This window comes from Typha latifolia, chromosome 9 (assembly GCF_019914945.1).
Source record: "Typha latifolia isolate L0001 chromosome 9, TyphaL0001v2, whole genome shotgun sequence".
In the NCBI taxonomy this organism is placed as follows: Eukaryota; Viridiplantae; Streptophyta; class Magnoliopsida; order Poales; family Typhaceae; genus Typha; species Typha latifolia.
Window position 1 is genome coordinate 905,662 of NC_133094.1, and position 27,165 is coordinate 932,826.

Below are 27,165 nucleotides of genomic sequence, written 5' to 3' on the forward strand. Positions count from 1 at the left end.
TCTACTTAACCTCCTTTGGATAAGCGAAATATTATTACTTTTCTAACAGTATTAGATTTATTTATTTAAATTAAGAATATTTAGAAATAAAATAGTCATCTAATAATTTTTTGCCTACATCGTAGAGTAGAAGATATTAGATAGTTGTTCCCAAATCCCCTCCCCATAAAATATAAAACTGGAATAGATAAACGGCAAATAAATCTCATCTCAAGAAAAATTTACATTCCCGAACCCAAGAAAAAGAAACCAAAAAAAAAAAAAAAAAAAAAAAAAAAAAAAAAAAAAAGGAATGGTAGCTTTACTGCTGAAGCTCTCTGTTTTGTTCATTTATACTCCCTGAATCGGAGTCTGGTCACCCAGAGGTGCAGTTACACTCCCATCAATCGCCTTCTCTTCGTCCAATCTCTCGTCCCCATCCTTGGCCTTGTCGGCGAACGAGGAGGCGCGGCTACAGATGGGCGTGGCGAGGTAGGAGGGTTTCACGTCGCCGGCCATGATGACGAAAGACGGCGCCGGCTTGGCACAGGCCGCCGGCTTCTCGGCGCCGCGGCCGCCGGCGTCGGCGTCGGCCTCGTCGCCGGCGCCTCCGGACTCGAGGTAGCCGGAGAGCTTCCAGTAGGAACAGGCGAGGACGAGGAGGGCGAAGGCGATCAGGCCCAACATCGCCGCCAGCCCCCCGAAGAGGTACGGCACCGGCGAGTGCCACGTGGAGTGGGACCCGACCGTCGCCGGCTCTGACGTGGATGACGGCGACGTGGAGAACCCTGTCCCTGGTCTCATTGGTTCTCTCTCTCTCTCTCTCTCTTCCTTCTCTTCTTTTCTGCAGAGAGAGAGACTGACAGATTGTTGGCGATGGGGGAAATGGGGAGGGGGGAATGGGGGTATTTATATAAGAGAGAAGAGTTTATTTGAGGGGCAAAATGCATCTAATAGTAGGAAAGGAATTTATATAAAAATATTTTCATCAACGAGAAAGAATGAAATAAGAAAAAAGAAAATACTTTGGAAGACCACTTAGGTTAATTCATATATTTTTCCTTACCTAGTAGCTACTAAGAATGGCATGGACAAAGAGAACATTAAAATTACCAATTGCCCCATTGATTTTATATATATATATATATATATATATATATATATATATATATATACTATTTTGCCCACTCTGATTTAGGAATCAATATGACACTATTAATTTTTTTTTTCATTCAAATTAGCGTAAAATTATTACAACATTTTTTAATGCATTAATAATTATATTGTTTAAGTACAGATGAATCTTCTAGACATTTTTTTTTATGATCATATATTTAAATGGAGGTAGATCGTGATATTTAAATTAAAAAAAAATTAACTGGAGAAGTTCATGATTTTAGGCATAGAAAGTTAAATTTTGTAATTTAAAAATATAATGCTATTCGTTTCTCCATTAGATATGATTAATGCATGCATTAACAAAGTGATAGCCAGGTAATCAAGTCAAGTAGGTGTTTAATAAATTTTCCCCCATATCTTTTTAAACATCATCTAATAATTGGAACAATCCATAGAGAGATATTGGATGCATAGCTAAACACTCTTAGAGTAGTAGTGAATACTCCACTATGGAGATATAGATTGAAAGAGATATATGAAGATGAAATGTGGGCAAGGGAAAGGTGGTTGGCTATTTTACTTCATTAGTTGCTTTTGCCAACTTGTAAGCTTATTTAGAAAGGATAGAATGAAGCCACTTTAAAAAAACTCTCAACTTCCTCTTATATTATTGTCACTATGGAAGTTAGTAATTAGATGCTAGAATTTGCTAAAAAATTAAAGTGATTCTATACTTTTCTTTGTAAGTTTCTTTAATTAAACTAATGTTACTGGGATTCGGAATTCGAGAACACTTAATACAATATGAGTTGGAGTAGTACTACCATGTTGGTAGTTCCTTTTATTTTGTTATTAACCATTTGAAATATATTATTTAGAACCACCAAGTAATATAATTCCTATAATTATGAATAAGTGTGTTTAGAAATAATGTGCAATTAAATAAACCAAAAAAATAAAAACTCCGGTAATGTCACCACGAAGGCGGAGCACCCGATCCCGATAAAGCTTACGTGTCGGCTCCTTGGAGTGCACGCAAGTCCGCTGCCATCGTTCCCCGAGAGCTTGTCCTCCTCCGCGGTGGCCGGGATGGGCTCCTCCGCCGACGACCACGTAACGTGATCCCCGGAAACTTGACCCGTCTGCTGACCCGACACCATCGCCGGCCGTTGGATGATCATTAGACGCCTCTGATCGGGAGTACGGTGGAGTGGGTGGGAGGTCCCACCCTTTGCCTGCCACCTGAAGTGGGCCCGGATGACGCGTCATAGCCCACCGTACGGGATAAGGACAAATGGGATTTAGCTACGTACAACATAACGGAACAATTTAACCATAAATTAAGAAAAATACTTTCATAAGTGGAGATCAAGTAGGATTCGAACTCAAATCCTTTTATTCTATTAGTAGGATATAATATTAACTCATCTAACTATGTGGGTTGATTTGGAATTTTGGATGTAATTCTAGAATAACGAGTTGTACTACAGAATTTTAAAAAAAATTTGTAAATACTATTTATCATATTTTACATTACACATTAACTCAATTACTAATTTAGTTTTGATATTTATCGGATCAACATACTTTATATTAAATCAAAGTGTATTCACAGTAATTTTATATAAATTTTTTTATCTATTCATTTAATTTATATCACAAAAAATAATTATTATACTCTTTTTATAAATTATAAGTGAATATAAGAATAATTATTTTTAAAATAAAGACCTCCACATGAGAATAACTCAATTGATATGCTGCCACACAATTAATAGTCTTCTATATTCTTTTATATAATTAAAGCTGCCAAATATGGGTGACTAAATTCTTTAACTACGAGTATCGATCGGGCTGCGTCATTGGAGGCTAATTACTTGCATCTAATAGTAACATGTATGCATTTTGACATGTAAATTGAACCGTTAAATGCCCATGATTAATATGCTTGTGTGTATTCAACAACTCTTTATATTCATTTGGTACGATCAGAGCCATCGAATGCACATGATCGATCGATGTGCAAGCATATATTCAACATAATGGCAACTTATATAGTGTTATATTTATTTAAAAACAAGATATATTGCAATCCATTCAATATACAATCATTATATTCCACCATAATTAGAATTAAATAAAAACGTACACTAGAACCCTAAGTTGCATATCCCCATCGTGCATCGATCTACAGAAGACAACGCAACGTTATCCCCAGAACCCCCTCAGCCAGCCACCTTGCAACACGTAGGTTGATGCACGATTAATTAGGACCCAAATGAAGTTTAATTTAATTAGCATGGCAGATATGGCACGCAAAGAAATTACTTTAGTAAAAGCTAACAAGGATAACATATCCAAATAATCTCGGTGTTAAAGCTAACAAAGATAAAGTATTTAATATAATATCATTTCATTTGGAGTGATCACCGTGGTATTTTTATTTCTAAGGATTTGGAAGAATATACAAGGAGTGGGGTGACTTGGAAGGAGGTCTTCGCCACCTTTTAGAGGTCTTTTCTAGAGTTATTTCGACGTAGGCAACTCGGCAAAGAATAAAAGACTTTGAATCACTAACGACCCACAAAGGAAATTTTGCCTCCCTATATCATCAAAAGGATCAAATTTTTTTAGGTACAAAGAAGAGCCATTTTTTCTGACTTCAAATGGATAGATTAAGGTTTCACTTTTGTGGCAATTCTATGAGGTGACTTAGAAGACGAAAATTATGGCCAACTTGACTCTTATCGATCTTTGTTGAAATAAAAACATGAGATCTAAATTAGACTTTTTTGGGGGGTTTTATCACCTAATCCTATCCCATCTTATTCTTCCCGTGGACATGAGATTAATCAAAAAGGAGTCAGAAAGGAAGCCAAAAAAGTAAGCAAAGATAAGAGGAAGAAAGGAATAATTACCCTCTTTTAAGTCATCACATATAGGATAATGATATTAATGGGCATTTACCAACGACATCACTGAGTCTTCCACTAGGTTAACTTAACGAATCCAATCTCTAATTACTTTGCATCTTCTTCTATAATTAGTGGTGGTATAATTAACAATTCATTAACTACTGCACATGGTTTGCTAACTTGCTAGTAACCTGGAGTGCAGGAATTTAATTCCTTGCACTTATAGATTGAATCATCTGTAGAATTAGTCACAGTAGCCACAGAGGTTATAAGTTTAATTCTTCCGTGTTAACATTAAGATTAATATTTAATAAATTTTTTTTTTTACTTAGTAGTATATACGATTTGATCTAGTTGTCTAATGATTCTAATCTATATATAAAAAAAAGGATTGCCTCATTTGTTTAACTTATAATTAGCTTGCTGTCTCATGATCTCAGTGGAAACAAGCCAAACAACTGAACTAGTTCTTATTCTAAACTGGCAGCAAATTCCTGCAAAGCCTAGAATCTGCTATCACAATTCAAGACAGGAGGAAGGAGAACAATAAACCGTAGGCTAAGTGCTTGTCTCCTTCACAAAAAGTAGAGGAATTATGAGTGGTGTGGTTGGCACCATCATGGCAATTTGGTAGACTATCTGGTAGACAAGGAATCCAGGCATGGCCCAGCTTCTGGATAAGAATCACAAGAATAATAATTCAAGGTAATACGTATAATGATGAATCTAATCTTATTAACATTCAAACAACTTCTTCTAAAATCACCAGCATAGAATTTTTACTCCATATGGCAAATCTATTTTTCTCTTTTTGACAATCATACATGATGCATGGATTCAGAGATGCAAGGTTCCCATGTCTTCTTTTCTTTTTCATTTTCACCCTAGTGAGCATGTTTGCCGCATAAGGGGGCAATGATGGAAGTTGTTGGAAAACTTTGATCAAGGAGCATGTCTGCATCTATGAGCTGAGCAAATCCACTTAATTCAAACAAAGACTAATCCACCAAATACCAATAAGGACCACTAGGCAGTAGACTCTAGTGGAGGATTCAAAGAATCAAGGAGACTACATCACTAAGCATTTCAATTTACTTGAGATCATCTACACAAAGAATAATAGCAAGTAAATGAACATAAGATGGATAAAGAATGACAACGCGAGATAAAGAAAGTGTAACTTACATAGCAGATGGCATCAGCTATCCGAAATCATCGTTGTTTGCTTACTGATTGGCACATATGGGATAAATAATGTCTTCTTACAGTATCATACACACCGAAATCAAATTAGTCTAGTTTAAGGAGAAGCTAGACTGGTGAATACAAGATATCTTCGGATGAACATGTGAGATCAGGCCTAAGCAACCAATTCAAACCAGGCAAATTGCAGTGCATGGGAAAGTAGAAAAGAAGAAACGCCATATTCTAACACACCAAGCACCTGGTAAAAATTTTAGAAGCCTTGTACTCGCTGTATCAACCCATTTGCTTCAGCCTTTGGTTGCGAAAACTTAGTATATGCATGAATAAACTCAGAAAAATACTTTGAATGTGCAGAAAAGAGTTTGTGCAACTCAGTCGAACTTGCTTGTCTAAATAAATGGGTAACAGGTCAGAAATAGGTATATATTACCCAAAGTGAAGTTTTTTCTCTTCTTTTTTTGCTTCAATGATCACATCTCGAGCTGAGAAGAATGCCTGAAGATAGAAAGGAACAAAGATTAACATCTCATTAATATTGTACTCCAAATTGTAAAGTATTATCTCCACTGTGGTATATAAATAACACTATCTGAACATAGACGTGGATTTTGGTCCATGCTGGCGTAGAAAAACAGATATCCTTATCCAAATAAACTTGGACAATGGAGCCAGTCCATTTTTATGCCTACCAGTAATCATCTCAGTGCAACTTGATATGTGTACCTGATCCAATAAGTCAGTCACTCTCCATTTATTACGAGTGAGTGAAATGGCACTCTTATAATCTCCACGAATGTTGAGCACTCCCTGTTCATTGGTTGCTTCCAAGGTTCCCCATCCATTTGCATATAAGCATCTCTCCACTGTCCACCTCTCATTTCCAATCGAATTGCTGCAGCCTGACAAGCATCAGAAGATCAGTTCACTATAAAATTGGTGGATACTACAGTGGAAAGCTGCATATAGTGCTCAAAACAAAAAAGTACCTTTCAATTTCTTATAATATATGCTGATTAAAGAATATGTTACAGCTAAATATTTGATTTAATGAAAAGCAAGGTGGAGTTTATTACCTGAGCCAAGTGCTTAGCAGATATAAGTTCTACCATAACAAGTGAAGCATGCCACCCTTGCTTTAGACCAAAGATTTCAAGCAGCCCATCATCCACTTGGGCCTCAAGAAAGCCTCTCTAGAAGAATCAATAGAAAAGATCAGAAATAAGCCGAGCACCAGGAAAGAAAAAAAATCAAGAAAATAATAGACAAAATTAAAGTCTAGGCTGCAAATAAGGCAAATTGAACCTAAATATGGCCCACAAAGGCTTACACAAATTGAGGTCAAAATTAATTGAATTGCTTAGACAAGAGTTTGGAGACATTCAAAAGAGTTAGGTGACTTACTCCACAATGTTAAAAATAAAATATAAAGACCATCATTTTCTAACACCTTAAGTTTTTAGAGTAGTTGGCGAGTTAACATAATATTAGAGCCAGAGGATCTAAGTTGAAATATAAAACTCCACTTATTTAAATTAAATCTATTTTTTGGGCCTATCAAAATATATTAGCTCAAAATTAAGAGGGAGTGTTAGAATATAATATAAAAATTGATGAACTTTCTTATAAATCAATTCAAAGTCAATTTGGATGAACATTGGACACAAACATACATGCAAATAAAGATGTATAAGTTACTGAGGTTAAGAGAACAGCAGATACATTTAGCAAAGCCAATTTAACCTATTCTACATACCTTCTCTAAGTAATCAGGTTTCAAGTTTCCCCATGGATTCCTTCCACTTGCATAATTGTGAAGATTTAAAGCAACTATAGCTCTGACACTGCATTAGAAATATTATAGTCAATTCAACAAGATGTAGGAAATAAGGAACATATCTTAACTAACATGCAAATAAGGAAATAAGGAAGATATCCAAGACTTGATTTGATCGATGCTAGATTTGTGAATCAAAAGTACTGTATGTAGAAACTCATAGAAAGAGCACACAAAGAAGACACACACACACACAAACTCAGGATTCAGGTCACAGTTGATAATCTTGCCTTGGAGGCACGGGAATCTGGGTCCACTCTGAGCAATTGACCTTCTTGATAGATAAACGTAGAATATTCTTGAGTCCCCTGTAATAAAACGTTCCTAAATTAAGCAGACCACACAATTACAAAGCATTATCTTTTAATTAATGCGTTTTTCTTTCCAAGTAGTACAAAAAGAAGCAAAGCAAAGGTCAAGCAACAAATGCTAGAAAAATTCTTCAAAGTTGATTTTAAAAGAAATTCTTTACACAAGAGACAGAAAGTATCATTTTGTGGTTTCTGACATATGAACACATGATCACAAGCTAAAATAATGAACTAGCTGTCTTTAACTCCTTACTCTGCAGGAACCAAAATGTAGGATAATTAGGTGCAAGTCCTACGAGCAGAGCTGTTCAAGCATAGAACATCTAAATGTTACATCTTTCATGCTTTTCCTATCTAATTTAGTAAAGTTTAATTTCTTATTCTCTTGGATAAGTGCACCATATACCTCCAAATAGTCGCTAAATTCATAGATGTAGGTTTAGTGAAAAGGTAAGTTTGGCATCCAGAATGATGGCATGGCAAAAATGAAATGTTTAACATTATTACTTTTTCCGGGGCCGTAACAAACCAAAACCCCAATTGGTTCTGACAAAAAGTATTCCTTAATGTTTTGAAGTTTCAGAAAGAATTTCAAACAGTGAACAGAATGATTTACCAAGAAGATAAATAGGGTGCTGCTAGCGAGGATCACAGGAAAGGGACTGCGAATTTATTGAAGGCTCTAGAGGGAGAGACACTAAATTTGTGACAAGTTACTTCCTATAGGAAGTAAGCACAATTTACTAGTAAGAAGAATCAAAAGATATATATTAAAGTGTAACTACATAACTCAGCATGAAAAGAAGAAAAGTATTAAGATAGATTACTATATACTACTGAGAAGAGAAAACCTTAAACTAGGATCACTTATGCATGGTGTAAAGAACCATCCTTGCTTGCAGGTATAACCTGCATAAATTAGCTGTCCACATATTCAGATAATCAGTATTCATTTTAATAATATCTTAGATGAAAAAAGTTGACAAATAATCCAAGTGCTAAGAAAGGTAATAGATATGGACTTCACATGCTATAAAATGCTAACTATATGAATGAAGTCCACATAAGAGAAAGAAAAGAAAAACTCTTCTTATAAGTTATAACAGAATATTAAGATTTAAGAATAAGAGTCATTTGATCTCAACTATTATAGTGAAAACCACTGGAAACCCACGAGGTTATCATTTGAGTATGACTAGTCACTCAGGCCAATGAATAGTGTTACATGGTTAGAGCTACGAATGTCAGATTTGTTTCTGATTTGGCAAGAGAGAGAAAACAAGTAGTTGGGATATGTAGATCATCCATAACAAGGCAAGGTAACTGGATGCGAACAATATTCTAAATATCTAATGATCAGCTAGAGTTCCAAGTTCCAATCACTAGAAAGTTAAGCGCCTAAGATTTTAATATTATTTTCAAAACTTTCACCAAATTATACACATTGAAAGCACACATACACACGCACCTTATTAGCTATTGGACCTTGAGCAAGAAATGGTTTTTCATCACGTAAATGATGAAATCCATAAGCAACTTGAGCATCCATTCCTGCATTAGAGAGTAAAATAATCCAAGGATCTAAAAGAGATACTGCTTTAGGTTAAAAAGAACGACTACTAAAATACCAAAACCATACAAGATAGATTTAATTCCTAGGGCATGCACCTTTCCTATTTCAAAATTAGTTATGCTAATGATATTATCATTAAGCAAACCGAGCAATGCTAATCAACAAATTGTAATAGTGAAGCTGTTCAAATGACAATATCAGAGTGAGTTAATCGGAGGATAATTTCATCTTACCTACATCTCATTCATAGGCAGAGTAAAGGGAAATAAGCATGTGAATCAAAAAGAAAATGATCAATGTGACCAAAGAGAATGACTAAGGATTGAGTAATATCACAAAAAATTGAGACACAAATGAAGTTGACTGAAATAAGAAGTTACCCATATACTCATATTATGATTTATGAGAAACTCATCACAAATAAATTGAAATGATAACTGCAGTCAAGATAAACATCAGAAGTATACCTATACTAAAGTAATTATAGAACACCCCATCAAAGGAAGAAACTTTTTCAGGCAACTCTCCGAGAATATCTTCACCCTGCAAAATAATGGACTTTTAATGAGAATAGTCAAGACTCAAGATTGTGATGAAGCAGGTGTAACATCTCTGTTCATTGCTCCATTTGAGTAACTAATTGAGAAGGAAACCCAAGAAGTTGCAGTAACCTATATATGCTGAAAAGAACAAACAGACAGGGGGATGTGGTAATTAACCAACTGGAACTAAGTGCATATAATGATGTTAATTAAACAGACTCATTTTAGTGAAATTATTACTGCTGCAATAACCAGCTCAATTCAAAAGACTCGTTTTAGTGAAATTAGCAAATACAGATAGCTGAACATTCAGAAGTCAAGAAGTTCAAGCTAGTAATACAACCTGATTAAAAGTACATTCTCCTAGATTTCTAAGAGAATGCGGAAGATCTACTTCTTGACCTGCTGGCATGGAAACAATGACTCGCCAACTGCATCAAGACGATTGCAATTTTCATCAGCAAGACTCAATATTTTAAATAAACTTAGCAAACGCAGGCAACTATCATTTGCCTACACAACTCAACATTAATTGAACCATGTAGTGATTAAAGTTGATAATTAATCGGTGGCTTGATGATTCAAAGCGTCAAAAATCGCATAGAGAACTAAGATTAAAGATTGGAATATGTCAGTGGATGAGTAAACAGTGGTTACAAGACCAGGATGCAGAAGAATTTATTGTCCGTTCTTGTACATGAAGTGCATTTCTGAGGTGAAGATAACAATTACCTATCTAGACGACAAACTGGACCTGTAATAGCCTTGTAGAGAGACCGTTTCACAGCTGTTCTCCAGGCAAAAGGAAATGAAGCACCCTAAACAATTAGTTGCATGAGATTAAATAAAGTCTAGCAGGATCATTTGAAACTCAAACTAGAAGGAAGCAACAAAGGAAATTATTTTTACCCAACCAAAGCTCCTTGAAAGATCATTTCCTGTTCCAAGAGGGATGATGCCAGTTGGAGGAACTGGTTCTCTGTTCTGCACATACAGTTCCCCTAAGCATCCTAGTACCCAACCCACCGTGCCATCACCTCCTGCAACCTAACATGCATAGACAAGATAATTAGTGGGTCTCAACATCAAATTATCAGATATCCATCAAACAATTCCTATATCCAGAAGCTGGAAGACCATATAAAGGACTGACCATAAAATGCCTTCTAGCCAAATCTCAGCGTAAGTGCAAATTATTGGAATTAGGAAATGTAAATCTGTCAAGCTTATAACAAAGATAGGCATGGGATGGTTTCATAGTACATAATTTTAATCAATAGCTAGGCCTAACAGCAAAAGAATAAAACATATAGATAGGTATATTAAGATAGTGCAATTTCTAACACTGAGAGCAAATCAATTGCGTCTACTAGCTGAAACAAACTCATCTTATACATACCACGACTCTCAAATTCTCGCGGGTGACCTTTGCATAATAATCACCAAGTTGAGCCAACATCTCCAAGCAAGACAAACCATACTCGACAAAGTCGGAAGGTTTCACAACTGAAAGATCAAAAACCTGCATCAAAGAAGCATTATTTAAGAATAATAATCATGTTATGAAAAGCAGTCACAACCTTTCAGACCAAAAAATAAAAAATCTATCGTTGAGTTTTTGTCAAAAAAGAAGTAAAAACGATGCTGACGAAGAATTTGTTCCAAAAATGAAAAGCATATGAATTTCTTATTGAATCTTAAAACATATAAAACTACCTAAATTTCCATTGCAACCAAAACGAACAAATTAGATCAAGAAATAGAGAAATGTGATAGGAAGAAGGATCACAACACCTGCTCCTCCCCGATCAATTCCTGGAGGCGGCCCTTGAGGACGGGGCCGTGGCGGCCCCCACTGCGACAATTGACGAAGACAACCATCGGCACCTCCGTGAGCTCCTCATCTGCCTCCACCTCAACCGCTGCCGCCACGGCTACGCTTGGGTCCTTGGATCGGATGGCCGCCACCATTGCCGCCCGGAGGCGACCAGAAATAACCACCCTCCTCCTGAGATCCTCTTTATCCAATCTCCCCCATCCAATCCCACAACTCCTAAACGACTCAATGATCGATCCTCTCGACGTCGCCGTGCTCGGCGTCAACGCATCTCTTTCACCCAATGCATCGCTCGCCATCCTCTAGATTCCCGGATCAAGAAGAATCCACATCAAATGGGAAGCGGATTAGTTGCAGAATCGGCAAAAATTCCTAAAATCTCCGCATATTTCCTCGACGAATCCTTACCTTCGTTCTGCTCCTCTCGCTCGTAACTCTGAAATTGGGAAGAGAAATAATGCAAATTGGCACCAGAGAAAAATATAAAATTACGACGTGAAATTCGAATTCTTTCCCCCTCTCTCTCTCTCTCTCTCTCTCTCTCTCTCTCTCTCTCTCTCTGAGGAGAAATCGGAGGAGGAGAGAGAAAACGGCAACAATGCTCCGAAGCTGGGGAGTTGGAAACCGGAAGGTGCCGCTGCTTGAATTCGACGGTTGGGATGAGGGGCGGGGAAAGGTGGTACCCCAGTTTCCCGCGGAGAGCACAGGTGACAAAATTACGAAGTAACCCACCATTATTTACAAAACCGCTCTCTCTTTATATACATATATTTATATGAGAAAATTTCAAATAAGCATATTTTAGCCTTCTCTTTATTATTTACAAATATACAATCTAGCCTGACCAGCAAAAGAGTGCTTTGTTTATAATATCGTCAAAACGTAGGGTATTATCTGTAATTCTCTCTATTTACATATATTATGGAGATTTTGTATTTAATATTATAAAGAACGAGTTAGGACAAGATTGGGGATAAATAAAGCTCTCCATTTAGACCATGTAAATTATTAGTATGAGAAAATTACATTTTATTTATTAGTCTAATATACTCTAAAAAATAATTGGGGCATCAAGCCAGTTGGGAATGACAATAATCTATTTGGGCACACCCATAAATAAACTTATTTCATATTAAATATCTGGCTAAGATTGCTGTCTCAACTGCTATTAGCTAAAACTGGTCAACGATGGCATTGTTGAAGTTGCTTCTTTCAAAAAATTGTCCCACGATCTAAGGAAGATCTGCAATGGATCAATGTCGATTTGAATGAGGAAAAAGAAAAGCAAAAAAATATGGGGAAAAATGGGTCCCAATTCCCCACCATGAACATGAGCAAGAGACAAATTCTACATTCGCTTAGAAAAGAGAAAAAAAGAATTTTATCCAACAACAAATAATATTAAAAAAAATTGAGAAAAAAAACATAGCAAATTGTTTCGATGAAACCAATCAAATTGTGTTCAACCTCACAAATTTTACTTTAAGAAAAACTCCTAGAATAAGCAAGACCATTCACAAACCTCCTAAGAAAAAGAAGACCATTCATAATAAACCAAGCAAATCCCATATAGATAACTGAAACAGAATTGGTCCTGATTGTATCAATGCCATCAAAAAGCCTTATTGAACGTTGAATGTCTCAAATGCCTTACAAGCTGAGAGCCAATTTCAAGGTACATAGGAAAGCTTTCAGAAACAGTGCATAAGCAATAAACAAGAAAGAGAAATGCGATGAGGACCGAGCCACTTCTACACCAGCTTTCATTATTCGGCTGTGTCCGAACGGACGGCTAAAAAGCAGAAAAAGAGAGTTAGCACTAAGAAATACAAGGGGAAAGAAGATAAAGAGATGGATCAAATTAAGCGAGTATTCCGGTAAATAAGAAAAAAGAATACTGCAGTTTAAATCAAGTGAATTTCTTGTGGAGTAGAAGATCATAAACTGAATAACATTAAACTGCAGTAACTTAAAACAACTGGTATTATTAAAATCCAATTTATGGCATCTAGCAAAACATCATATGAGTAGTCAGATTCAGACATCCAATGTGGTGGCTAGTACATGATTCTCACTAGACATTTTCAATTACGTTTAAATATGATGTCAACAGCAAGAAACTTCCAGTATATATTTGATAAGAAGGCTGATGAACTGGAGCTTCTTGTACTTCAATTAATAAAAATGCTGATGAACTGTACACTTGTTGGATTTGCAGTCTCTACTAAAATAAAGTTTATCTTCATGACCTTTTCAACAGCAATACTCGTTGACATTTTACAGTTGGTCGTGGCCACTAACATAAGACTACAGCAAAACTCAAGATTCAAGACCTTTTCAAACTACAAGGAATTATGGTTATTAAATGAATGCCTCATCTTAGATAACATACTGAATTCATAATTTCATGCATTGATCAACCCAAAATCTTAAGTGGACAATGCTACTCAGGCAATTATTTGTTAACATTTAATCAACTAAATGTTGCCTAGATCAATGACACACTTAGAAACACCTGAAAGACTGAAAATTCTTAGTTAAAGACTATGGTAGGAAAAGCTATAATGTACTGATGTCAATGCTCACCTAGCTTATCCCACAGAAAGGAGAAAATGATATGTCAGCAATCAGCAAAAATTGAAGAACCCATGAACAAAGATGCAGTATCACTTCCTATTAGCTTGACAGTAAGGGGTCTACAAATGCTTGTAAAAGTTCAGGAAAAGAAAACCATGATAGACAATTCCAGTGAACTACTGCTACCTAAGTTCTAGAAAAGGGTTCAGAGGTCAGGTCAGCGAAATAAGAAAAAAAAATATATCAATCCGCAACATAGTTTAAGAAAGAAAAGATCAAAATCATGAAAATAAGTGGTCGGGTCAAAAATGTTCGACATCCCAGGAATTATCCACCGGTCAAAACCTCTTACTTACCAATAATCATTTTATCCCCAATATCCAAAGATCACATAAAACATTAAAATGTTAGACAACTTGTTTAAGTTAGCTGAAGCTGGGCCTTTAGGCTTCATTCCATTGTAGTATGTATGCATTCGAGGTGTCTATGCAGTTTATTAGAATATAAGTCTACTTCAGTAAGCCGCGAACCCCATTGTGCTCCAGACACCTCAAAAGCTATAGACATCCTTTCCTCAGTTTTTGTTCTGCATGATTATCGTACTCTCTCGCATATAATAAATGTTCACATTACCAAAACAATGGACAGCAGAAACCAGATAAAAAATGTAAACTAGTTGAAGAAAGAGCCATTTACATTGAATACCTCTCGTCCAATCTCACAATGATATCTCCACAACTACCTAAAGAGGAAGAAAAAACTCCCTAGATTTCAGTCCCCAGTTCCACTGTCAGAAGATTCTAATGTCCAAGTTTGCCCCTAGGATAGATAGGCCTTGTGAAAACAATAACTACATATTAGAAAATAGATTCACAGAGCATCATAACATTTTCTCCATTTTAATATTATCTGCTACACCATGCTCATATTAGCTATGTCGAATATATACTACTATGGATATACTTAATTCCTATATCACTAGCAGATATAAAGGCAAGGACCATTTTTTCCTGTATATACCCCAAACATCCAAGATAGTAGAGAATCGCATGATAAAAAAGAAATCCCCTAACCAGAGATCTGTGCCTACACAAAGCTCTTGCTTCCATTTGAAGCATCAAGAACACTATGCTAACCGATCTACAAAGATATATCCACACAGATTTAAGCTACAATTACCAAATCGAACACCTTACAAATAGCATCCAACAAACAACAAGGTGAATTGCAAGAAACATTTCAGATCAAACCTAGTAATCAAAACCCCTAAATCGAACCAGAAAAAGCGCAAAGCACAACAAACCCTAGCATTTCGAGCACAACCAATTCAAATCAATCAAGTGTTAGGAGAAGAAAGAGTTGCCTACTTGGCTTCTCGGGCTTTCCATCCGCCCACTTGGAGAGGGCGAAGTGGACCTTCTCGCGGGAGACGGCCTCGGTCTTGTAGGGCTCCTTGAGGCAGGAGCGCACCAGGGAGGCGCAGATGTTGGAGTAGGTTATGTACGTCATCCCTGCGGCTCTCCAGAACGGCACCGCCGCGCTCGATCCCGCCGATGCCATCGCTCGATTAAATCTCCTCTCCTCTCCTCTTCTCTTCCTCCGGCTACTAGAATTATATCGACTCTCTCTTTAGTTGCTTGATCTGAGATTAGTTTGGAGAAACCTATTCCTGATATCTTATACTTAGCGTAGCTTAGGTTGGGCCAATCTAAGCTCCAATCGAGCCCAGCCCATATAAGAAAAATTCGAGGCCCTTTTACGAACTGAAGAAAAGAAAAGAGGAAAGCAAAAAATAAAGAACGAAAGAACTCACCAGCATCGTCTCTCTGTTCCCAATTCGATTCCGCCATGGACGAGACCGTGAAGCAGGTGAGATCCCAAATCTCTTCTCTCTTCCATACCCAATTGCTTCGCTATAACGATGATCGCTTCCCACTTCGCTCCAGATCTTGGAGAAGCAAATGCTCACCGTGGCCAAGGCCGTGGAGGACAAGATCGACGAGGAGATCTCGGCCTTGGATCGCCTCGATCTCGACGACATCGAGGTACTGAGAGAGCGACGGATCCAGCAGATGAAGAAGATGGCCGAGAAGCGGAACCGTTGGATCTCCCTCGGCCATGGGGAGTACTCCGAGATCTCTGAGAAGGACTTCTTCGCCGCCGTCAAAGCCAGCGATCGCGTCGTTTGCCATTTCTACCGCGAGAATTGGCCGTGCAAGGTATATCTATTCCTCCCTTCTTCTTTTTCTTGTTTTGTGTGTAAAATTAGTTCCTTTTTTCTGAAATCCTTTTCGTTAATGGTGCAAATGTGCAAATGTTAGATGATAAAATGGAATGAGGGATTTTTTTTATTTTTCTTTTGGAAAATGCGAAAATGGACTACCGGAGTAGTCTATGATTTTATAATTTTTATGATGATGTTAGCTATGATTAAATTCGACTCGTTTTATGTGATTATAATGGTCGAAAGATAGGTGCGATGCAATCCTATTAGAAGGAAATCTACGTTTGGAAGTCTTATAGGTCTAGTATATTAGTGATTACTTTATTTGCTATGTTTCATTTCGTTTTCCCCTTTCGTATGAACAACTATTGTATCTTTCTCTAATTTTGACATCCCAAATCCCAATTTAAGCAATGTTCGAATCCCGACAAAAATTGCTGAAAATTGTTAGATTGACAAATTTTATTACAGTTTAGTTTCACGGAAAGGCTTAGTTACGTCTTGCCTCCCTAGAAATCATGTAAGTGGAAGCCTCCTGCAGTAAAATGCTCTTCTTTCGAATCATCGAGCATAGGAAGGAAATCTCATTCAGCATATCAGTGTTGCATACATCTGGAACTGAATGTGAGATGCTCGATTGAGTTTGCAAAGTCAGTTAGAGGAATTTCATTACAAGTTGCCAATATATGACCAAACTTTCACACTTAAAACACATCAAACAACTATGGAGATTTTTATTCAAAATGTAGCAAAATGGATCACAATCCCATGCTCGAAGGCCTTGCAGCAGATAAATACTTATATGTTCAACAAAGAGTCATAAATCACGCTTAGTTGAAGCAAGTTTACTGGGAGCTTGTTGGAGGAGATTCAAATAGTTCAAGGTAAGTTAAATATGATATCAATCAGTTTGTGTCAGGAAACTCAAAGGACATCGGAATTGAGATCTTTCTCATAATGAAGAGGGTATACATTATCCAAAAATCAAGTTCATTCAGTAGTAACTAGAAAATTTATTGCTTCTATATTTCCTCAAAGTTGCATTGTTTCAATACTCACAAACTGAGTACAAGTACCTTATAATGTGGCATACTAGTGAATAGGATGTAAATCCATTGACCTCTTTGGAGAACCATTTAGTTAGCATTTCCTAGTTCCACGTTACCTAGACATTGATGAAGAAAGAGACGAAGAAAGGAGGCAAGAATATGAGGGAAGGGCTTGTGTGGGAGAGTTAGGGCCTTAGGGGTATAATGTTTGCCATCAGTTAATTCTTATGAGAAGAGACAAAGGAGGTTCACCTTTCTCTGGCTCATCGGAGTAGGCTACGGTGCTGATGAGAATGTTCAACATTAAAAAGAATTGAGCTTCTCAGAGTGGAATGTGCTCCTATAGTAAAGGAGAATCACAAGAGATGAAGGAATTGTTGGTAAGCATGTGCATGTACCATAAAACATGTGCATGAAATAATACTTGTTCAGTCAAGCAAGACATACCTTGACTGAACTATACAAAATAAGCCCTCTTAAATAAATAATATCAGGGAGTTGTGTTGCCTTAACATGGCAGAAATAATTTTAATTTATTTATCTGGGTTTAGCTCTCCAGTCGAACTAGGCTGACCACTGCCTTGGCAGGAGGATAAGCCAACTATATTCCTAGCTAATTGAAGCGATAACTTATCTGACCCAATTAGCAAAAGAGTGGTGGTGGATGGAGGTAGGATGCAAGAGAACAAAGGTTCTAGTTGCTAATTTTTCTATTTCTAATCTTTGGTGCACATGTAGTACTCACATGAAAGTTATCTTACATGTGGATTATTTTGCTACCTTAGTAAATAGTAACTATCCGAGAAGTTATGGGATTACAATTTCCAACTAATGTCTAGCTTGCATCCTGAAATAGACTACAGATCAGAATTATATGTTTAAGGATGCTTTCTCTGGGTATGCTACTTTTCTCATTTCTTGGGCATCTCTGATGTTAAAGTACTTTACAATAAAATGCTAATTTAACTATTGGGTATTAATGAAACCTTATACTACTTTTTCTCTCTCTTTTTTTTTTTGCAAAATAAAGTGGCTCTTTTTGATTTGCAGGTGATGGACAAGCATTTGAATATTCTCGCAAAGCAACATATGGAGACAAGGTTTCTGAAAATTCATGCAGAGAAAAGCCCCTTTCTGACAGAAAAACTTAGGATTGTGGTGCTCCCGACTCTTGCTCTTGTAAAGCAGACCAAAGTTGAGGATTATGTGGTAAGAGATAGAAGCTTAAGTTTTCTGCCAAGCATGCTCAAAAGTGTAGGACACAATTAACACTGTAATATTGCAGGTCGGCTTTGATGAGCTTGGAGGTTCTGATGATTTCACTACTGAAGAATTGGAGGAGAGGCTTTCTAAAGCACAAGTGATCTTCTTTGATGGAGAAGCATCATCACACTCCCTCAAGCCAACCACTGTTAAAAGAAGTGTTCGGCAATCAGAAACATCTAATTTGTCAGATTCTGATTAGTTCGCATGTAACTTAGTATAATGTTTTGAGAGCTTCGTTGTTAAGGCTTTGAGAATTTTTTTGTGCCATGTTACCAAAATCGCCAATTGTTATGCCAACTTTAGGTAACGTCTATCTCCATAGAGTACAGAGGACGTGCAATGGCATACATTTTATGTGCTCCATCTTGTTCCTCTTTAGCTATTTTTCTGCTTCAGTTCAATGAATCGAGTTTGTCTTGAGTATTAGTTTCACCAACGGATTCATATAGCAAATTATATGTTGTTACAGATATTGGATTTAGATAGATCTCTCGTCATATATAGTAGAAGCAGAACATACATATATGCACGGCTAGATTTTTCTTTTTGCAGACAATAACGAAAGTGAAGTTACACTTGGCCATTGGTTTAGATACACAAATATAGAGTCTAATATAATTCATACGCTTAAAACTAGTGATGTAATGACCTAACAATCTAACATCACACATCAACTTTAACATCATCTTCTTTTATTCTCCCTGGGATTAAAAGTAGTCAAAATGCCACTCAAAAGATGGGGAAGAAATTAAAGTGAGTCATGGAAAGTGGGGAGTTCTGGATTCTGATGGTAGTTAAAGTGGCCTTGGAAGCATCTCACTAGATGACATCGATCTTGCCTTCTTCCAGGCTTTTCACACAAAAGTTTACCATTGCCTTCTCCTTCAGGGTGCCCACCAGCACCAAGAGTCCTCCTAGGTTGTCTTACCCTCAAAAGTCTTTAGACTCTCACCCATTCCTTCTACAAAGTCAAATCTGCCTAATTTTTTCCTGTCTAATGAGGAAATAAAAGACTAACTGTACCTCTGTGCATGAACCTCTGTCATTTATTAGCTTTAGAATCTTGAATACAATTTGATTATGCTAACATACTTTTCTTTTCTCTAAAACATTCAAAATTAAATAAATCCATGAACTAACCCTTTTTCTACATCACTGTACTAAACAGATATATAATCATTATCAGCAAGAACAATATAATATTACTCTCTTTTTCCCTCCCTAAATAGTACTCTTTATCTTTCTCTAAAACCAAAAATGAAGATATACATGAAGCTGGGAGCTAGAGAAGAGTCGTACTCAAATTTATTTCCCATGCAGTGTGAAAGATAAGAAAAGCTAAAGCTCAGGAGATGAGAAGAAGAAGGAAAAAATAAAAAAAAAAAGGCAATGAATGGAAGCACATGGACTGCAGTTGCAAGTGGGTCCTCCTCTCCTTTCACTTTGATAAGTCTTTTGGAAGCTTTGTCTCGTATGAAAGGCATCAACCTTTTTAGACTTTTGCGTGTTGGCTGCCTTTACAACTACTCCTCCCTCCCCCTTTATAGATAGATGCATTCATTCATTGATCGAGTGGTCACTACTCCTCCTCTCTTCAAAGTTCAAACCTCCATGCTTGCTTTACCTCTCACGGCACTGTCATTTTGGCTGCTTTTGCTCCTCCTCTCCCCCTCCTCCTCCTCCTCTTCCTCCCTTCGTACCAACCTTCCAGACCACTCTCAGCTCTCAATGTAATAATATATATGGTCTTTCTCTCACAAGTCATAGGAATTTTTATACTTCCAGTTGTAAAGATATTCAAACATATGTGGATTTTATTTAATAAAAAAAGACACATATTATATAATATGGGAAGAGAAAGAGGACATGGTCATTAAGATGGCTTTGCCACTTTGTAGAGTTTCCAGTATCTTTGCTCATTCGCAATAAATAATGGATGACTTTTTAGCCTCCTGCCAAAGAAACCACTTGATGGATACTGGGTAGTGATCCTCACGGAGCAGTGCCTGGGGTTGTGTCATGTTTGTATGCAGAGAATGACAACATTGTCCCTGTAAAGATGAACAAAATTCACTTTTTTTTTCTTCTCCTTTGTCTTTTGACTTTTTCCTCTTTTTCTTTTTAGAAGGGGAAAGCCCCTAGGCAAGGGTACCAATAGAAAATACTGATAATCTAGGGTGTGAACTGAGATAATACACCTCTAAATTTTTATAAAAAGGACCCTCTTTCTCTCTCTCTTTTTATATGTATAACTGTGTGTGGGGGGGGTGGGGGTGAGATTTTGACCGATGGAGGACACCAAACCCTGAAGATTTAAATGCTCTGAATGTGCTAAAAGGCGATGTTGTCTGACACCTGTCCCCTTGCAACATTGTCATAAAAGATCTCTGGGCAACTTAGCTTTATTGGCTCATAAATAATTATAAATATTTTTACAAATCAAACCTTATATTTTAACTATTTTATAAATAAAATTCTTTATAATTACAACCTACAGCGGTCTGTCTATTTTTGTGAACCGAGCATCTCAATCAACTCCGATCACGATGAGCGATCGTAGTAGAAAAGATTGAAGAGGAGAGGTTATAAAATTATTTAGTGAAATATTTTGTGCAATTAATTATACCACAAATTTATAAACAAAACCCTGCAGTTTAGCTATATTATAAATGAACTCCTACTCTCTTGTTCTTAGAGGTGGGTGCTATCCATTCCAAACAACCTACCATCTTCCGCTAAGTGCGTGTCTTGATGGAGACAAAGCCTCATGGATAAAATCTTTATACTATACACTGTTCCAATTAAAATATAGTATGGAATTGGACACGAGACCTAACTTACTATTATGCTCATCAAGCTCCCATAAATGCCTTTTTAACTACAAAAGTTGTTAGCCTAAGTAGGGGATTAATGGGAGATTAGATAAAGAGACAAGAGACTGTTAGCCTTTTTAGCATCTCATGGTAACTTGTTGCTTAAGAATAGTGGGTTCTTTTTTTTTTTAAGCTCTCGCCAATTCAAGAATAATTTAAAAAAATAATAGCAAGTTGTATTTAATTTTTTAAATAAAAATTAAAGAAAAAAAAAGGGGGGGAAATAAGATTGTGGTTGTGGTAATATCAAGAGCACGCGGGAGTGGATCGCGTGCAGCCCCGGTCGCAGTAATGGTATACAATCGGCAATTCCATTACGTCTTCTGCCGACATCGGCGAGTCCCGAGGTGAATCCACACCAGAAGACGCCACGTCTGCTGACCCACGTGGCTTTCACGCCGTGACACGTGCGTTTGGATTGTTAATGGGGCCCAGCTGGTATATATAATAAGTGGGTGTATCTAGTGGTTCTTCTTCCAATTTGGATTTAATTTTGATGCAAATGGATTTGGGTCTATTGGGCTGGGTGTAGGGAAACCTCTAATTTAAATATTAATCCTCTTAAATATAAATTATAAAAATATAAAATATAAAATAGGTTTTTAAGATTTGAAAAACTAAAAAGGTCCAACTTGACTTGTGGATTAATAAATAAAAAAACAAAAGAGTTGATAAGGCACATAATAAAGACAAATTCCACGTCAGCCAACGCGGTGCCGAAACGTGGCAGATGAAAAATGATAATAAAATGCACATTTGGCATTTAAAAAATTGGATGGATCACCAAACAGTGTCATTAAAGGGTTGGGATTATAATGGAGCCAACTTAGGGGATCAAATCCCCTGTTCACTCTAATAAGCTAGTCAAGAATGGAATGTTTCCAATTCGATTTGAGTGTTTTTAAGCTTTGTCTATTGGTGGGACCACAAACAAAGTCGCAGTTTGGATAGATTGATAGATAGATCTCAACAATCTAATCAACCTAAAGCCCTTTACAACATTCCAAACATAGTACTAGAAGATAGCAAGATGGGCCTCAATGGAAGAAGCATCTACACGTATGCCTGACAACAAGATCTTTGCTGATTCCATTCTAAGAGAGTAAATTTCTCCAATAACTACAGAAAAGATAAGAAAAAAGAAAAAAAGAATCTTAAACAACACAGTGTAATTATCTCCCCCAAGATACAAATCATATGGGTGTTAAAATTCTATCTTAATCTCACTTGCATTTCTATTTGGTAACTTGAGAAACTCTCCTCTAGTTTACATATCTACAATCGATCAACGATGATCGTCACGGTTGTTGGTAGCCCTCGCCCGTCCGTGCCACTTCCCCTCTTCTGAGGTTCCCCATTTCTCGATAAGGATAGGCGGAGGACCGCTTGGGAGTTTAGATTGCCCTTCAATTGCTTGATAGATGGAACGAGGACTTTTGCCGCCCATTCCTCGAATTCTACTCCGGTGAGCCATACCGCACCAATTATTCGATCAAGGGCATCATCGTCGACCCTCACTGAACGCCCGATGCCCATTATCGCTTCAGATTTGGATGAGATGCATTCTACCACTTCCTTCCTCAATGGTCTGAAATCCACCGGCCGGAAGACGATTGCGTCATCAACTAGCTCCAACAATTCGCCAACCGGGGACGACATCAAACACTTGATCGTAAGCTGTCCCTTCTCATGCTCGTGTTCCACCGTGAGGTCACTCGAGTTCCGAGAACCCTCTCCAGATTCATCCTCTACCCCGACGGCCAAATTTAGGTCAAGGGATAGGCCCAAGCTGCCTGCAGAGTCCTTCCTTGCCTTCGTCATCGGCCGATCATCGTCGCTGAGCCAATCAGCTCGATGTTTGACGGGCCTTTCTCCAGCCGAAAGTTCCAATTGCCAACTAGAATTAGCTGAATCCAATATCTTCTCCTCGGACTGAATCAATGATTCATGAGATCTGTTTAGCTCCTCTGGCAACCAACTGGCAGTGAGAATGAATATGACGCTCCCCAGGCTAACCTCCCGGCCGTGGGAGTCCGGTAAGCGGCCCCTCTCCATCGCACGCTTGATCTTCCCGCGAACAAGTGCATCTGCTCGATCAATGTCCTCGAGAACGACCAACGAGAACGGATTCCGTCGAACAGCTTCCACAACCCGGTCTAAGGAGGTCTTCCCCCAAAATCCCATATTTGCCTCTCCGCTGTCACCGGAGAACTTAACTACAACTGGGCTGGAGCCACAAACAAGCTCGGACAAAGCAGTGGCCATCTTCCTCTTCCCGACCTTGTCGGCCCCGACAAACAGAAGCCAAGAGCCGCATTTAGATCCGACGGTACGCGTTTTTCCATTGCCGGACTTGCATTGCATGACGACAGCGGCAATCGAAGAAGCAGCATCCGGCTGCCAGCTTACCTTCTCACTGAGTCCTTTGAACAGCCTCTCGAATGACTCTATATCAGAAATTCCAGCAACCTTAGCCTTCTGCTGATCAGAGAGCTTATCCTGAGCGCAACCCAGGTAGTCGTCATTCTGCGGCTTCTCGGGAGGCGATTCGCCGGAGTTGGTGTGCCCGAGAACTAGGTCGGTCTTCACAGGGCTCCCAGGAGGGGTCTTAGGCCTCTCTAGTGATGAATTCGGTGAAGGCTTCTCCCACGTAGCATTCATCTGAAGGGAAGTAACACCGCCCTTATTACCGAGTGCTAACTTGGGAGCAGTTAGCATGGCCGAAGGCATCGAGATCGCCGGAGAATGGAAGCCGGGGTGGAGGCAGGAGCAAGCCTCGCGCCATTTCTTCTGAAGCTCTTCGGAGCTCTTCTTCATCTCTTGCTCCTTGGCCTACAAGAATGGCATCATTCTAACATCAACAACTTTGGTCTTCGTATAGTAATTGAGGTGGGAGGTAGAAGACAGACCTGAAGCTGATCAGAGGCGACGGTGCCATTGCCGAGAGTTCCGAGCTGCAGCCAGTGAGGCTTGGAAGAGGATTTTTCGGCTTCCTCGGCGGAGATCTTCGCCAATTCTCGCTCGTAGCTCCCTGTGCAAAGCTGGCACATGGCAGCGGCCCGGGTCGAAGTCGTCGATGTCACCGTGCTCTCGAGCAGTGGCGGCCGCCTCAAGGGTATCGCGGCGGTGCCCATGGCCGCAAAGCCTTTCATCGGGGCCAGCGTCTCTACCGAGCTACTAAGGATTCCATTACCTCCAAGCCTACAATTCAATACGACAGCACTTCATCTCTACAAGTTCTAATCAGAGAAATTTATACGACTAAATTGATAACGAGTGGATCCAGCTACCTTGAGAACATATTGCCGAGCGGGGCCCTGGCGGCTATCGGCACGGCCTGGAGGTCCCAATCGTTCTCCATTGCCGGGTGGTAGACCTGACACCGGAGATACGTCGCGCATGTCGCAGTACCCACTAACCACAGCGAGCCGCGGCTACTATTACCTTCGCCGTTGAATCTCTTCAGAAGCCTCCCCATCTCCCCGACCGCCGCCCGCCCGGATTCCGACACGACCGGCGAGTGCGGCTGTATCGGACCCGACGCTGATAAAGCCCCGGCCGTCCCGGGGGCCTCCACCAGCCACTTCAGATCGCCGAGATTGAGAACGACTCCGCGGTCGCCGATCCGGGCATCGATCGAGCTGCCGAGTTCTTGAATTCGCGCAGGAATCTGAGATTTGTCGGAAACGGAGGCGAATTCCGCCTCCAAGGAGACGACTTGGGCGGCGCAGAGGGGGGCCGGCGCATCCCCTGATTCGATCTTGCGGACCACCTCCTTTAAGACGGCGCCCGGGTCAGAGTCGCCGACGAGGATTGGGTTCCGTTTCTTGGATCTCAGCATGATCTCCACCACCTTCCTCACCTCGTCCTCTCTCTTCTGCGAGTCGCCTCCAAAGGCGACGCCTTTCTGCTGTTGGAGGCGAGGGTTGAGGTAGAGATTGCGCGAACTAGTCAAATTGGGCAGAACAGGGGATTGGGTGGTGGTGGTGGACGTGGTCGAGGAGGAGGAGGAGAGGGATTGCTCGATGGTGGATTTGACAGCGGTGGAGGAGAAGGAGGCTTCTCGCATGACGCGGCTCACAGAAGGGTCGTCCAGAATAGAGAGCACGAGCTGTTCTAACTCAACCTTGACGGCGAGGAGCGGCTGCTGCTGCGTCTCCGGACAGCCGCGTCTCTGGTGCGCCTGCGCACGCTTCAGCGCCGCCACGAGCGCATTCGACAGCGGCGGCGACTGCGGCGGAGCGCCGCCGCCGCCTCCGCCAGAGCTGGTCGAAGGGAGGCGGTCGAGAGCCACGGAGAAGCAGAGCTCGAGAGCGCGGCACTGGAGGGGGTGGGAAGAGTTGGGGTGGGAGCGGGCGCAAGCTTGACGGAGGAGTCCGGAAGGGGCGGCGAGGAGGGTGGCCGCCACGTGGAGCGGCGTCGTCTGCCCGTGGTGGCGGCGCGACGCGTCGGCGATGGAGTTGGTCAGAACCGACGCCGCCTCCGCCGTCAGCGTCTGCTGGATCGTGCTCAACGCCGTCCTCATGGTAAAGATCAAAACTTTTCACCGATTTGACGCGTTAAATTGCATCAAAATCGCAACTTTTTGCCAATTTCTTCTATTTCCCAGAGATTTGAGCAGCACCCAATTGATAATTTCCTTTTATCTAGTCCGATTTGAAGGGAATTCGCATACAGAGTATAGAAGAAGGAAGGATAGAAAAGAGAGAGAGAACGATGGAAGTAGGGGGGGTGGGGGGTGGGGGGGATAGAATCTTCTTCTCCTCTCTTATCCTGCAGTGTTTGTTTTTGAAGAGAGAGAGAGAGAAGAGAAGTGGGATTTGGGATCGTAGAGAGAGAAAGAGAGGGATCGGTTTTAGAGAATATGTTTGGATTCCTTGGGGAAAAGGAAGGATTTTGGGAACATGGGGGTTGGAGTTCTGAGAGACAAAAGCCTTCTTTCTCTCTCTCTCTCCCTCTCTTTCCCCCACTGTTTATGGTACTACTACTCTCAACGGAAATTTTGCATCTCAGTACCGACTCTTTTACCTTATTACGAAATCCCTCCTTCCAACTCATACCTTTCCACATATTTGCAAGTTGACTCCTTTTCTTCCAGAGAAACAGAATTTATACCCATCCCCCAAAAAAAACCTCCCCCTCTTTGACAATAATAATCACGTCAAAAATAAACAAAAATAATAATAAGGTGATGTAAACGAGACCGACCACCTGATTCATAACTAGCACTGATGTAAAAATAAAAATAAAAATAAAATCCATTTTGCATCCAAAGTTACTTTCTACTCACACTCGCAAGTTCACATTTCAAACCATAATGACATTATGCACTAGTTTCTCTCACATACTTTTCAACAACTCCTTTTTTTAAAAACAAATTATATATATATATATATATATAGGTATATAACTAGTTTCTAATCTCTATTCTTCTCTCCCATTCATTCAATCTTATCAAGCTAAGTGCTGACCGACTCTTGACTCCAACCTTTTTCTCCTATACTTTCTTTCTCACACGCAACGCCACCAACCAACTGCCCCTTAAAAAGCCCACCACCGCACGGATTTCGCCTTTTCCCCCCCTCTCTCTCTCTCTCCTTCCCCAATTCTTTATTTGACTGTCACCATTACAAGCCATAATTATAATAATAATTATAATTATAATTATTATTATTATTATTATTATTATTTGTGGTCTGTACCTAGTTAATTAAATAAAATCTCTTCTTTCATATCCATTCCTCCCATCTTGCTATCCATACATTCTCCCCTGTTTGAAAGACTCATGTACTGCTGTTAGTTAAATTTAAAAAAAAAAATTAAGAAGAGCTTAATGTCTTTATCTGTTTGGCTACCGTAT

At 39.3% G+C, this 27,165-nt stretch overlaps 5 protein-coding genes across 5 annotated transcripts; 1 reads left to right on the forward strand and 4 right to left on the reverse strand.

Annotated features, from left to right (window-relative positions):
• Positions 1 to 213: 213 nt before the first annotated feature.
• Positions 214 to 848, reverse strand: LOC140795367 (protein GLUTAMINE DUMPER 2-like). The gene has a single exon (XM_073147885.1). It carries the CDS (start codon positions 781 to 783, stop codon positions 331 to 333), a length of 453 nt encoding a protein of 150 aa, XP_073003986.1. The 5' UTR covers positions 784 to 848; the 3' UTR covers positions 214 to 330.
• A 4,292-nt stretch (positions 849 to 5,140) lies between these two features.
• On the reverse strand, positions 5,141 to 11,668 carry LOC140794836 (diacylglycerol kinase 4-like). Its single transcript, XM_073147084.1, has 13 exons — positions 11,274 to 11,668; positions 10,879 to 11,001; positions 10,389 to 10,526; positions 10,212 to 10,297; positions 9,823 to 9,910; positions 9,405 to 9,480; positions 8,833 to 8,915; positions 8,216 to 8,286; positions 7,284 to 7,361; positions 6,973 to 7,060; positions 6,293 to 6,409; positions 5,943 to 6,118; positions 5,141 to 5,714 (listed from the first exon to the last, which is right to left on the reverse strand). Exons 1-12 carry the CDS (start codon positions 11,613 to 11,615, stop codon positions 5,960 to 5,962), a joined length of 1,449 nt encoding a protein of 482 aa, XP_073003185.1. The 5' UTR covers positions 11,616 to 11,668; the 3' UTR covers positions 5,141 to 5,714; positions 5,943 to 5,959.
• Positions 11,669 to 12,914: 1,246 nt separating this feature from the next.
• On the reverse strand, positions 12,915 to 15,453 carry LOC140794838 (ATP synthase subunit epsilon, mitochondrial). Its single transcript, XM_073147087.1, has 2 exons — positions 15,261 to 15,453; positions 12,915 to 13,108 (listed from the first exon to the last, which is right to left on the reverse strand). The coding sequence occupies exons 1-2, from the start codon at positions 15,451 to 15,453 to the stop codon at positions 13,083 to 13,085; spliced, it is 219 nt and encodes a 72-aa protein (XP_073003188.1). The 3' UTR covers positions 12,915 to 13,082.
• Positions 15,454 to 15,584: 131 nt separating this feature from the next.
• LOC140794837 (thioredoxin domain-containing protein 9 homolog) lies at positions 15,585 to 18,864 on the forward strand. The gene is made up of 4 exons (XM_073147086.1): positions 15,585 to 15,762; positions 15,840 to 16,112; positions 18,217 to 18,375; positions 18,452 to 18,864. The coding sequence occupies exons 1-4, from the start codon at positions 15,742 to 15,744 to the stop codon at positions 18,629 to 18,631; spliced, it is 633 nt and encodes a 210-aa protein (XP_073003187.1). The 5' UTR covers positions 15,585 to 15,741; the 3' UTR covers positions 18,632 to 18,864.
• A 3,503-nt stretch (positions 18,865 to 22,367) lies between these two features.
• Positions 22,368 to 26,389, reverse strand: LOC140795318 (protein SMAX1-like). Its single transcript, XM_073147815.1, has 3 exons — positions 24,596 to 26,389; positions 24,215 to 24,506; positions 22,368 to 24,137 (listed from the first exon to the last, which is right to left on the reverse strand). The coding sequence occupies exons 1-3, from the start codon at positions 25,828 to 25,830 to the stop codon at positions 22,581 to 22,583; spliced, it is 3,084 nt and encodes a 1,027-aa protein (XP_073003916.1). The 5' UTR covers positions 25,831 to 26,389; the 3' UTR covers positions 22,368 to 22,580.
• Positions 26,390 to 27,165: the final 776 nt, after the last annotated feature.